The sequence below is a fragment of the Vitis riparia genome, chromosome 9 (assembly GCF_004353265.1).
Source record: "Vitis riparia cultivar Riparia Gloire de Montpellier isolate 1030 chromosome 9, EGFV_Vit.rip_1.0, whole genome shotgun sequence".
In the NCBI taxonomy this organism is placed as follows: Eukaryota; Viridiplantae; Streptophyta; class Magnoliopsida; order Vitales; family Vitaceae; genus Vitis; species Vitis riparia.
Window position 1 is genome coordinate 23,166,393 of NC_048439.1, and position 13,649 is coordinate 23,180,041.

A 13,649-nucleotide genomic window follows, 5' to 3' on the forward strand; every position below is an offset into this window, starting at 1 on the left:
GGAACCCATCAAGAAGTGGTTAGGGGTCGATCCCCACCTCAGAACGTAGTTTGGAACCCTTGGTACATCTTTCATTAAATTTGATACATCCGATCCTATTGCTTTCGGGTCCCCCATCTGAACATGGATGGTCCATGATTTCATTTTGGAACCCATAAAGAAGTGATTGGGGGTCAATCCCCACCTCGGAACGTAATTTGGAACCCTTGGTACATCCTTCATAAAATTTGGTACATCTTTCACAAAATTAGGTACATCCTTCATTAAATTTGGTACATCCGATCATATTGCTTTCAGGTCCCCATCTGAACATGGATGGTCCATGATTTCATTTTGGAACCCATAAGGAAATGATTGGGGGCCGATCCCCACCTCGGAATGTAGTTTGGAACCCTTGGTACATCCTTCACAAAATTTGGTACATCCTTCATTAAATTTGGTACATCTGATCCTATTGCTTCCAGGTCTCCCATTTGAACATGGATAGTCCATGATTTCATTTTGGAACCCATAAGAAAGTGATTGGGGGCCGATCCCCACCTTAGAACTCACTTTGGAACCCTCAGTACATCCTTCAAAAAATTTGGTACATTCTTTATTAAATTCGGTACATCTGATCTTATTCTTTCTGGGACCCCCATTTGAACATGGATGGTCCATGATTTCATTTTGAAACTCATAAGGAAGTGATTGGGGGTTGATCCCCATCTCGGAATGCACTTTGGAACGCTTGGCATATCCTTCACAAAATTTGGTACATCCTTTATTAAATTTGGTACATTCGATGCTATTATTTTCGGGTCCCCCATCTGAACATAGATGGTCCATGATTTCATTTTGAAACCCATACAGAAGTGATTGGGGGTCGATCCCCACCTCAGAACGCACTTTGGAACCTTTGGTACATCATTCACAAAATTTGATACATTCTTCACAAAATTTGGTACATCCTTCATTAAATTTGGTACATTCGATCCTATTGCTTCCGGGACCCTCATCTGAAAATGGATAGTCCATGATTTCATTTTGGAACCCATAAGGAAGTGATTGGGGACCGATCCCCACCTCGGAACGCACTTTGGAACCCTTGGTACATCCTTCACAAAATTTGGTACATCCTTCATAAAATTTGGTACATCCTTTATTAAATTTAGTACATCTGATCCTATTGCTTATGGGACCCCATCTGAACATGGATGTTCCATGATTTCATTTTGGAACCCTTGGTACATCCTTCACAAAATTTGGTACATCCTTCACAAAATTTGATACATTCTTCATTAAATTTCGTACATCTGATCCTATTGCTTCTAGGTTCTCCATCTGAACATGGATGGTCCATGATATCATTTTGGAACCCATAAGAAAGTGATTGGGGGCTGATTCCCACCTCGGAACGCAGTTTGGAACCCTTGGTACATCCTTCACAAAATTTGGTACATCCTTCATTAAATTTGGTACATCCGATCCTATTGTTTCTAGGACCCCCATCTGAACATGGATGGTCCATGATTTCATTTTGGAACCCATAAGGAAGTGATTGGGGGCTGATCCCTACCTTAGAACGTACTTTGGAACGTGTAGTACGTCTTTCACAAAATTTGGTACATCCTTCACAAAATTTGGTAGATCATTCATTAAATTTGGTATATTCGATCGTATTGCTTTCAGGTCCCCCATCTAAACATGGATGGTACATGATTTCATTTTGGAACCCATAAGGAAGTGATTGGGATCCAATCCCCACCTCGGAATGCACTTTGGAACCCTTGGTACATCCTTCACAAAATTTGGTACATTATGAAGAATGTACCAAATTTTGTGAATGATGTGCCAAATTTTGTAAATGATGTACCAAATTTTATAATGGATGTACCAATGTTGCCAAAGTCCGTTATGAGGTGGGGAACAACCTTCAATAACTTTCCAAGGGTCTTCAAAAGAAGAAATGGACTATGGAAATGGAGATAAGTGTCTCGTTAGCTCAAGGATTGGATGTATCAAATTTTCTCAATGATGCACCTAGGGTTCCAAAGTCCATTTCAGAGTAGGGAACGATCTCCAATCACTTCCCAAAGATCCCTAAAGGAATGAACGGGCCATGGGTAATAAGATAGAGGTTTCAATAGCTCAAGTATGTACCAAATATTTTTTAAAATGTACCAAATTTTGTAAAGGATGTACCAAGAGTGCCAAAGTTCATTCTGATGTGGGGAATGACCTTCAATCACTACCTAAGGGTCCTCAAAGGATAATATGGACCATGGGAAAATAGATAGGGGTCTCGATAGCCCAAGGATTAGATGTACCAAAATTTCTCAACGATGTACCAAATTTCCTTAAGGATTTACCTAGGGTTCCAAAGTTCATTTCGGAGTAGGGAACGACCTCTAATTACTTCCTAAAGATCCCTAAAGAAATAAATGAACCATGGGTAATAATATAGAGGTCCTCGTAGCTCATGAATTGGATGTACAAAATTGTTTTAAGGATGTGCCAAATTTTATGAAATATGTACCAAATTTTGTAAATGATGTATCAAATTGTCTTTAGGATGTACCTTGGGTCCCAATGTCCGTTTTAGGGTGGGGAATAACCTCTAATTCCTTCTCAAGGGTCCCCAAAGGAATATATGAACCATGAAAATGAAAATAGGGGTCTTGGTTCCTCTAAGAATGGATATACCTAGGATCCCAAAGTTCTTTTTGGGGTGGGCAAAGACCTTCAATTACTTATCGAGGGTCCCAAAAGAATATATATACCATGATAAGTATGATAGTGTTTTTGGTTCTCCTAAGCATTAATTTACCTTCTTTTTTTTTGTTTAAGGATGTACCTATTTTTTATGAAATTAATGTAAAGGATTAAATACAATTTTTTATGAAAAATATATTTTATTTTATATTTTATTTTAATTAAAAATTAAAGATTTTAACCAAAAAAAAGTTAGATCCACAATCAATTTAAAATCACAAGAAAAATGATAAAAGCATCATCACTTATTGTGATTTTGATATGATAAATTTAAAATGAAAATTAAAAGAAAAATAATGTAAATAATAAAATAATATTACAATGATATTTTTACTTTTATATGTGATAGAATTTACAATATAAATAAATCTTTTGTTTAGTATTAATATAAAAAATCTTATATCCTAAACTTCTAAATAATAAAATGGAATTTTTAAATTTAAACCTTAATTTATAAAATGTATTATTATAATTAATATTTAAAATCATTATTATTTGTGGGATAATATTTTCATTTTTGTCCATTATATATTTTGTTTTTATTTAATTTGTTATATTAATTATTTATTATATATTATCATTTTAAGTTTAATATGTCAAAAACTAATAATTAAAATCAATAAATATAGGCAAATTAGAGAGTAAAAATAAATTAAATTAAAGAAGTTTTATGAGAAAATGCACAAGCATATTAAAAAGAATATAAAGGAAAAAAAGAAAAATAATAATAAAAACTATAATAGTTGGCAATGGATTATGGTGGCAGGAGAAGAAAAAAGTGGAAACGTGGCAAGTGGTAAGGGAGATATATTGATATGAGAAAAATAATAAAAATAAATGACACATGTACTTGTTAACATGTGATATTAAATTGGTGTGTATTTTATTCTTTACTTTTGAAGGTAATTGTGGAACAAATTTGAAAGCTCTATTGGAGTGCATAAATAGACAATATTTTTTTCCCATTTTACACCAAAATTAAAAAGAAAAAAGTAAAGTTCTAAAATCTCATTTTTTTTTTAGTTGGTGTATGGTTATATTATTTTTCCTTTTTTTTTTAATGCATGGTTCATTTGAGTAATGCAAATTATGATTTCACCATTATCTTGATTGTGTATTACTTATTTCTTTGGTATCCACAAATTTATAAATCAATTGTCATAGTTGTCTCAACTCATTAGTAGAAACCTTTATTTAGGTCTTAGAAGGGTGTTATCGTATGATACATTCCCAATAGGTAACCTGGCTCTTGGACTTAAACTTGGGTTTTCAAAGACACGTTTTTTCAAATAAAGAGTCACTCTTAGGGCTTTATTTCTTATTTTGTTTTCCATTTTTTAAAAAAATAAAATAAGTGGTGACTCCACCTTTTTAAAAAGTCAGTTTTTCACTAAAAAACGAGTCATCATCAAGTGAGGACGCACATAAAAAATGTAGGTCCACAACAAAGCTATTCCAAAGGATCTTCCCTCTACCAGAATATTCATTCAAGGAGTCAATGGTTGTAGGAAGAGTGTAAATGTGAAAAGTGTTTTTTTTTTTTTTTTTTGCTTGTCCCAAATAGGAAAAAGAGGAACATCTTTAGTGGGTTTATTAACTAGCCCACTTTCCTTAGTCTAATGGGTTTGTAAAGAGGTGTGGGAGAGCCCCGCGTGCCCATGGGGCCCAAGCCCATTTTAGTGAGGCTTCAGGCTGGTTGGGTCAGAATTTCTTAATGCGCATCGCGTTAGCACACGCATCCTACGTGCGCGCAATCTTGACTAATTTTTTACAAAAATTCAAAATAAATTTTTTATTTTATTTTATTTTATTCTATTAGTCTTATATTTTTGGGAAGAGTCCTATTGCGATTGTGCTAGTGGAGTCTCGTTCCACTTATAAGTAGAATCCCGTTCCACTTTGAGTCATGTTTTGATTACAAGTAGAGTCCCAATGGGACTGTGTTAGTGGCCTATAAAAGCAGGTCACCTTTCACTCTCTTAATACCAATTTTTAAGAGAGTTTTCAGAGAGCCTTTCATACATCCATCTAGAGGAATTTTTTTAGAACCTGAGTTGTACACGTCTCACTTACAGAGTGCACCCAAGGCGAGATCTGGTTGTTGAATCCTAGAGGTAGACCACTGGTACCCAAGTGCACCGAGTTTGTCTTCGAGGAGTGATTCGTTCCCAATTGGTGTATCATGAGTTTGGTCCTCAAACGGGAGTAATCAACAAAATTTATAACCTATATCACCATGCACTAAGATAGCTTTAGCTAATATAGCATAGTGGCTCTAGGATCGTTCACTAGGAAAGGTTTTCAACTTACAACTGATACCAATTCAAAGTTGAATTGTTGCTTTTTCATTTCAAGGTTAGCTTAAGAAGAAAACATAAACTTTGGTTGAAAAAGGATTTGTTTTAAGCTAACTAAAAAGTAAGCAATGGGAATTACTTATGAAGAAAAGCGTTCCTTGGAGTTTTAGGATCACTAGGAAGGCTTTCCATGCAAAAAACAAAGCTCCGGTCACTTGAATATTTTCCTCGCATTAGAGAATTAACATATAGTTAATTCTCTAACCAGTGTTGTACAGATGTTTCCCTTTAATGGATTCAGCACTAATTCCCTCTCACTGATGCAACTTGCAATGGCTCGTGCCTCTCACCTAGAATTTGCTATTCAAGGTGATCATTAACCTTGGACTTCCCTTCTCAAGCTCGTAAGAGATAACTAATGGATGTCTCCTTAGAGTCCAAAAGCTTACCAAGTGTTGGCAATTCTAGAAAATCCTACCTTAAAGTCACCTCCCAAAGGCTCGCAAGAGATAAACTAGTGCATCTCCATGGACGGAGATCACTTGTCTTACCAAGTGTTGGCCTAGGTGAATTGAAGGCATTTTAAGTTAACTAAAAACATAGAAATCATTAATGGGTCACACTTTCTCTTCATTAACAGTTGAAACAACAAAACTACCAATTCTTGCTTTCGGGGCCTTACCCGGCTACCTTAGCTCCAAGGAACTAAAAGCCTAGCCACTCATTCTCTGAGGAAACATCCTCAGAGCTTGTTTGGCTAGTAATAAAATATAAATACAATCAAAACGAGTAGGTAAGGTAGAGCAAAGCTCTATATTTTACTTTCTTTCAAAACTATACAAAAATTGTCTCTAAGAACAAGCTCTCCGACATATCTGTGATGAAAATTACAAAACAATATATATGAGGCTATTTACCCTTTGTTCTTGCTTAATGACTAAGGAATCCTATGATAGGTGGATTACAATGAGAGAATGGGGATTTAGACATCAAATATCTAAAGCAAAAAATCTAAAAATGTCGGTCGCAAATATCGGGAAGCACTCAGGAGAATTTCGCAGCCGTGCAAGATGGCTGTGAAATTTCACAACCCGAAGGACACCATTTCGCAGCCAAAGGCTGATTTCGCAGCCATCCTCTTGTGATTTCGCAGCCTGCGAAATTGGCCTTCAGCTTGGTGTGATCGGCTTCCAATGGCTCTAACTCCTTCATTTCAACTCTGAATCGCACACCGTTTGAAGCATTGGATTGCTGAATTCCCAAGCTTCGAAACGACATATAGTATGCATAAATTGAGCTCCAGAAAGTACTCCAAAAGTGGCTGACAGTTGCTGTCCTCTTGAATGCTTCATGTTAGATTTCTCTCTTTGCTTTCCCTCCTTACATTCATGATTTGCTTATGGCAAAGGACTCTAAAGCTTCAAAGCTTTGGTTCTTCATGTTAATGAGCTTCCAGTTGCTTTGCCATGGATTCCAAAGAACTCTCCTCAATCTCGGATTGCTTTGGTGATCAAATTACTATCAAAAGCACCAAAACTTATACAATTTGATTAGAAATGATTGCAAAGGTCCTTAATATGTTAATTGAGTTAAAAGGTAATAACTACTACTCAAAAGTGTTTAAAAGAGTTAATTACAAGCTATCAAATAGCACTTTTTGAGTAGTAATCAAGGAGGGTGGATCTATTTCAAGGACAGTGTTTGTCACACTTCAGCCGATATGTTTTTCGTACTATTCATTATGTTTTTTGTTGTGTCTTTTTTGCTAGTCCTTTGTTTCGATACCCTTAAACCAACAATGGCTAGATTATTTTTGCATAATCATTCAACTATTGTTTAACATATAAAATAGGAGAAGATTTATTATTTCCATTTGTATCAGCACGATTCAATTGATTAGCTAAACTTAAGCAAAAGTAGTTGACTTGTCTTTCATTTTCTACCCATTTTTGTATATATATTCTGCACAATGATGTTCATTTAATAAGGGTCTGCTATTGTTTTATTCTCTTGCACAAACTATTCTTCAAAGTACTTAATTGTGGCATAGATAAACCTTTCATTTACTTGACATTACTCAAAGGCCTCAACGTTACTCAACATTATTTGAGCTTTTCTCCTACAGATGCTTCAACGGCATGGCAATGCAACCAGCCTTAAGGCAATGGCATCCACTTACATACTGTGCAAGAGCCCACAATGGAAAAGTATTCCTATAAGTTGCGTAGTGTAACATGCAGTTCTTCATGAAGGCTCCAGTGATTTCCTGCCATAGATAATTGATGATTAAATGGTTAGACTACCACCCAGTATATATAGTCAGCTACAAAAGAACATCATTTTCCATTTCCCAAAACCAAGTGAGCTACCTGTTGGGGAAAGTCACCATCTTCCATTTGGGAATTAATCAACAGCTTTGCAGCCCTGTGAAGAGGTGTTGGGTCTCTCTCCGCCTGTTAGAAAAGAAAGGTTAGACTCAAATATTTGGGGGGAAGCCATATTGTGAAAGTAATGTAGAAGACCAAGGTAAGCTTATTGATGATGGAACTGTAAAAACTAACCTGCCCAGAAGAAAGTAGCCCCATCAGAGCCCACCCGGTTTGTACCAAATTTGACCTGTTTCCTTCAAGAGGTGTATATTTCTATACCACCAAGCACAAGGATTACTTGTTTTTGTCCATGTTTCTACCAGAAAACAGAGCAGTGGGTGGCATGTAAATATTACCTTGTCCGGGCAAGAAGTAAAGTTCTCTCCCCAACCACCATCATCTCTTTGTGATTTGAGTAGAAACTCAACAGCTCTACCAATAGCAAGACAGTTTTGGTAAGTCTTGCCAGCAGCTACTAGGCCCCCAAGTGCAAACCATGAGCCATAGGTGAAACATACTCCCCAATTGCCATACCTGGTGAAATGTTTCTTTGTTTAAATGGATCTGCACTGCATATATAAAAAAAGATTTCCCTAGTGAAATAATAATAGTGGAGTTGAGAAACATACCATGAGCCATCAGGCATTTGCATGTCTTCAATGTACTTAGCAGCATTTGTGATTGAATTGTCTATCTCCTTCTTCCTGTGTCCCGGGTATAACTTCTTAAACAAAACTAGAGCCTGAATGGCTGATGCAGTGCATTCAACATACCTGCATCACTGTTCTGTTAGTCTCCAAGGACGTTAAAGCTATCAAAGTTAGAAAAGAAAGCTGGTCTGTTATCAAGAATCTTACTCATGCTCGATGACAATGTCTGTAAAAAATTCAGTGGGGTTAAGTAGCTGAAAAGAGAAGAGATTGGCATTGATTTAGATTCAAAGAACACAAAGAGTGAGAAAGAGAGAGAGACAATGCAGAAATATTAAAGTTACTTAAACATGTTGAAGTAATTTACCTCCAACCATTTTGAAGCTCCTGCAGGCTCCCAGGCAGCTAAACCACCATTTTTACTCTACAGTGGTTTCAAAAATGGCAATTATTGCCACTAAGAAGTTATGACCTATTTTGTGAAGGGGACAACCATGGAAATGGCATAAGGAAGATGATTCTCACCTGTAGAGAAAGCAGGACGTTGACAGAATCAAATAGTCGTTCAGGTTCCATCTTTATACCAACAATTTCTGGTGTCATCATTGAAAAGAGGAGACAACACTGTAACAGAGAGGGAACTTCAGTAAGAAACCCAATAACTTTAGTTAATCTGCAAGCCCTGACTCAATTGAAGTGTTTGAGCAAAAAGAGTTACCTTCAAACCTTCTGCAGTGCAATCAGAAACTTGCCAACCATGATCCTGATCTGAGAATGTCCACGATCCCTTGGAAATGTGGCGGTACATGCTTTTAAAGTCACCAGAAGGATTGTCCTTGACCTTCAAGATTTCAGGCAGTATGAAGTAAATAGACCATGAGAAACCCAAGTAGATTCTGGTTGAAGTAAAGAAATAAACGATGGAATTCAAGATCAAACCTGAGATTCCTTTATGAATTCATGTCCTTTCTTGAGTGCAGGTCCAAGTTCATCAGTCATATTGCAAGTTAGCAGTGCTTGAAGGGCAAAACTAGTGTCCCACTCTTGACTACCAAAGCTCTGCAATAATCGACAATTTCAAAACCAATTAGGCAGGAAAAGGATAAAAGCAGCTTCAGACCATTTGCATACTTGAAAAATTTTAAGAAAAAGATCAACAGATATTATCTAATTTTCCTACAACTGTTTGGGAGATTAGTGATTGAACTTGTCATCTGACCTGCATCTTTATTCCATCTTCTGCAACCCATATATAATCTGGGATCCTAGCAAGGTGCTTCTTGAAATAATCCCCATTTGGATCTTCAACCCAACATGCGAGCATACACAATACCTATTCAATTTAAGCGATATCAGTACCCCAAAGAAGTGACATATTGTCTGAATAGTCATTATCCATTACAGAAAAAATACCTTCTCCACACATCCAATGGTAATGTATCGACTGTTTTCATCTTCATAATGGATGTGTTTCATTGTTACTTCAAGAGCCTTCTTTCTCAACTTTTTGAAGGGCCAACGAGTAAGAAGAGGCTCGGTACATATGTACAAACTATCCCACATTAGATCTTGTATTAGGGGATGGGGGTAGTAGAGATCCTCCTGCAATATTAAACAATTTTAAATGTGTGTTTCATGCATGCGTAGCATATTCATAGGAAAAAGAAATTGTTTCCATAAAAAATCAAAACTTACCTTTGCACAAAGATGTCGTACTTTTTTCCAATTGATTTCATTATAAGGTTGAAGGAAGAGCTCTTCTCTCAATTCTAGAACAAGAGGCGTGATTGGGCCAATGAATCGTTTACCATATAAGTATGACATGGGCATGTAAACCAACCGACAGTAGCACCACATTTTTACTGCATTTATGGACTCAGATTACAAGAAGCTCGACCGACGATAGGAAAATGAAAGCTAGACCAAAGTAGACATGGGAATGTCATTTCTTAAGGCTAATAAACCAGCTTTTGGCTTAAACATTTCGAGTTCGTGTGACCAATTCCAAGTTTTATGTAAGTAGACCCTAGAATGTAAAATGCATTAAGTGCAGAAGTAGATGTGAAATTCAAGCACTTGAGTAGATGACTACAGCACAAACCTGGATGCATGGGAAGACGAGAAGGGAAGAGCCAAAACTCTGGGGGCATTGGGTTGCTTCCTGACCAGTCAAACAAGCCAAAAATCTACATGGAAGAAGCAATATCATATAAGATTTAGTCCATCACACAAGAATGCATTGTATAGGATGAATGTGAACTTGTGTTTCAAGTGGCCATACTGAAAGCCAAGTCTTTCCCCAAGAAGGAATGGATGTCACTCCACCACGATCAAGGATCCATTTACGCCCTCTTGCACAAGCATTTTCTCTACCACCATCGGGCCCTTCTCCAAGGATACGCATACAAATGTAGCTGAGTGTTGTACAAAACATGGTGCTGTGTCCCTCAATATGGAATCCCCACCCACCATCTTCATTCTGCAATGTACATAAGCCATTTTCATACTTCGAAGCTCCAAACCCATTTATGAGGTTAGGATGATGACTAGGTTCAAAATATATATACCTGATGACAGTAAAGGTATCGAAGAATTTCTTTACGATATTCTCCAGGGAATACAGTGTCAAGATGCCCTGTAATGTATAGACACATGACCTGCATTTTCCATGAAATTATTCCATTGAGAATGGATGTATACATGATTTTAAGGAGGGTGAGAGGGTGTTGAGTAGACTCACCAGGGGAGGAAGGAAATACAATGGGCCAGAATTTTCTGCAGGCCAATGGCCATCACTAGCCTGCAAGGCTGAAAAGAAATGCGCACCCCTTCTCAGTGCTATTGTGGCTGTCTCATATGTAATTTCTTCACCATCCCCAACCTTCATCTGTGGTATTGTTTGTTTGAAATTGTTCTCTCTAAAAAACTGCAGGTTTTTTTTTTTTTTTTTGGCCAAATGAAATAGGAGTTAGTGAAGAACAAGTTCAAAAGAAAAGAAAAGGTAAATTAACATCAATAGTAAACATCTATTCATACAATTGTTCCAAGCTAAATGGGACTATTAGAGTCAAGATAGGTGTAACAATTGTTAAAATGCATCCAAATCCTATAAACTTAATTTTTTAGGAAATTGGTTGTTCAACATAATATCAAAACTAGATTATACAATAGGTCTCACTCTCATTATTGAACTATCTGGTTGATGGTCTCTCAACCTAGGGCAAGACCCAAAATCACCTACATGTAGTCATGGTTTGAAATGTCGTGAGCTTACAGGGAATTGAACCCAAGCTGAAATGTTTGGGTTGAAACTTGGCTACCACTGGGCCAAGCTCACTTTTGTTAATATATATTCAATTTTGAATATGTTAAAGTTTATTATTAAAAAAATCTAATTATTTTACTTTAAATTTTATTTAATTGTTTATAAAAGTATAATAACCAACATTATAATTTTCTTAACAAGACTTTTTTATATCATTTATATGATAATTAAATATAAAAAATATATATATTAAACAAATCATATATGCGTCATCATTTATTTTACATTATTAAATGTATTTGAATTAAATAAATTATAATTTTAATATTAAATGTATCATCATGTATCTCATTAATCTTATTTTAAAAAATTAATTACTATCACTTTACTTTTGAATTTTTTATATTTATCCTTTTAATTTTGAATCTTTTTATTTTAAAATATTAAAAATATAAATTTATTCAAAAAAAATACTAAAATATAAAAAAAAATAATGAAGTTATAATATTTTATAAATTAAAATTAATTTGATAAGTTAAATAATAAATTATATATTAAGACTCGTATATCCTTGTTCACCGATATTTTTCTCCTTAACCATACATATGTTAATTACACTTACAAAATAACTTTACATGTGTATTTTTATTTATTTTATCATGTTTTGGAGTTTTTCCAATTATTTTCATGAATTTTGAATAATTTTCATGAATTTTGAATAATTTTCATTTCATCAATATTTCTGTCAAACTATCAACCGATATTTCTCTAATATTTCCGATATATTCATAAAATCCAAGTACTAATATATCTATATTTATTGATATTTTAAACCACGCTTATAGTATCCCTAATATATCTTCTTTTTCTTTTTTTTTTTCTCCTTTATGATATCATAGCCTCATTTGCTAGGAGCCTCATATGGTCTTCTTATGTGGTCACCTCATTTGATGGAGGTCAAGTGTTCACCAACATGTTCTTTTCCCAATTTATTAAAAAGTCTACGTGTAAGCCAAAAATAGGAGGCTACACATGCTGAGGAGCGGTATAGCTAGGAAATGAAGTGAAGGGGGGCAAAATATGAGAATATATATATATATATATATATATATATATATATATATATATATATATATATATTAGGGAGCAAAAATGAATAAAGTTAACATATACATGAGGGAGCAAAGTGGTATCGTCTTCTATTTTTTCCCTTTAAAAGTCATTTTTTTGGCTTTGCCCCTATTCATGAGGGAGGGCGTTAGAGTGCATAGAGAGAGTGCTACATATACATGAGCTCGCATATATTATGAGTCCAAATCCTATAAATTTAAATTTTTAGGAAAATTAGTTGTGCAAGAACAATGACCAATTGATTTGTTTGGAGGTGAAAACAAGATTCTAAAGAGGACCCCATATCTTGCTCTTTCTTGGGTTCATTTTTTCATGCAAATCATCACCTATAATCAGATGACAATAAGAAAAGCTATGTAGGACATGTATATTCAGTGTAAAACTGCAATCTAGGACGCAGATGATATCAAGACTTTAGATAGATGGGGATCAAATCACCTGCATCCGCCAAAGGAGGTCGCTGCTGGGCTTAGCCTGATATCGGTTTTTCCAGAAGTTCTCACGAGCTGCTTCGACCTCAGCTCGCTCTTCTGGGGTTCCATAATCAGGATCAAACTCCCATATCTGTCTTCCCACGAAGTTGTTGGTGGTGTAGATGTAGGGATCATTGCCTCCATCTGCAACCTTGAGCCTCCACATTTTCTAACTCACCAAACTGAAGAGATATATCTCTATATATATCTAAGTTTACAAATATGTGTGTCTCCCTTCCGAAAACACCTGCTGATCATCCAATCACCATAAAGGTAAAACAAACTTTTCTTCGCAATAGAAAAAAATTAAAATGATACAGACCAAAGACAGAGAGACAGGTGCTGGGTGGGCAGAGAAGAGCGAAACTTCAGAACCTTGGAATGTTGAGTTCCAGGTGGGAATCACTCATTCATACAGAAGCACAACACCAAGTCGGTCACTAACCCCTGTCACTTCTATTAATTCTTTTTTCACCCACTTCAGTTTGTGGAAATTAGTGTAGAGTGAACCTTTTTGTACTTTCAAGTATTTTATAATTGATATATTTTTAAAAACGGTTAGACCATTAAATGCATTAGGTCTCATATCATTTTAGGTCACTTTCTACTATCAAACACATTAAATTCTTTGTTTTCAAAATTCATGGATGATTTTATTCTTCAAAACACTGTCTCAAGACTCCCAAAGCATAACTTTGATAAGAAATATT

The 13,649-nt window shown here is 35.5% G+C and overlaps 1 protein-coding gene across 3 annotated transcripts; it reads right to left on the minus strand.

Annotated features, from left to right (window-relative positions):
• Positions 1-7,026: 7,026 nt before the first annotated feature.
• LOC117921480 (beta-amyrin synthase 1-like) lies at positions 7,027-13,417 on the minus strand. 3 transcript variants are annotated; one of them, XM_034839355.1, is made up of 19 exons: positions 13,315-13,417; positions 12,905-13,186; positions 10,811-10,996; positions 10,638-10,727; positions 10,352-10,549; positions 10,172-10,256; positions 9,766-9,932; positions 9,484-9,672; positions 9,290-9,403; positions 9,010-9,129; positions 8,789-8,911; positions 8,596-8,694; positions 8,438-8,494; positions 8,278-8,324; positions 8,050-8,193; positions 7,777-7,954; positions 7,613-7,693; positions 7,421-7,504; positions 7,027-7,317 (listed from the first exon to the last, which is right to left on the minus strand). In XM_034839355.1, exons 2-19 carry the CDS (start codon positions 13,103-13,105, stop codon positions 7,171-7,173), a joined length of 2,310 nt encoding a protein of 769 aa, XP_034695246.1. In that variant the 5' UTR covers positions 13,106-13,186; positions 13,315-13,417; the 3' UTR covers positions 7,027-7,170. The 3 variants fall into 3 exon arrangements, with proteins under 3 accessions (XP_034695246.1, XP_034695247.1, XP_034695248.1); XM_034839356.1 differs by having other exon boundaries at positions 13,262-13,392; XM_034839357.1 differs by lacking the exon at positions 13,315-13,417 and adding an exon at positions 13,262-13,277 and having other exon boundaries at positions 12,905-13,189.
• Between the last annotated feature and the right edge of the window lie 232 nt (positions 13,418-13,649).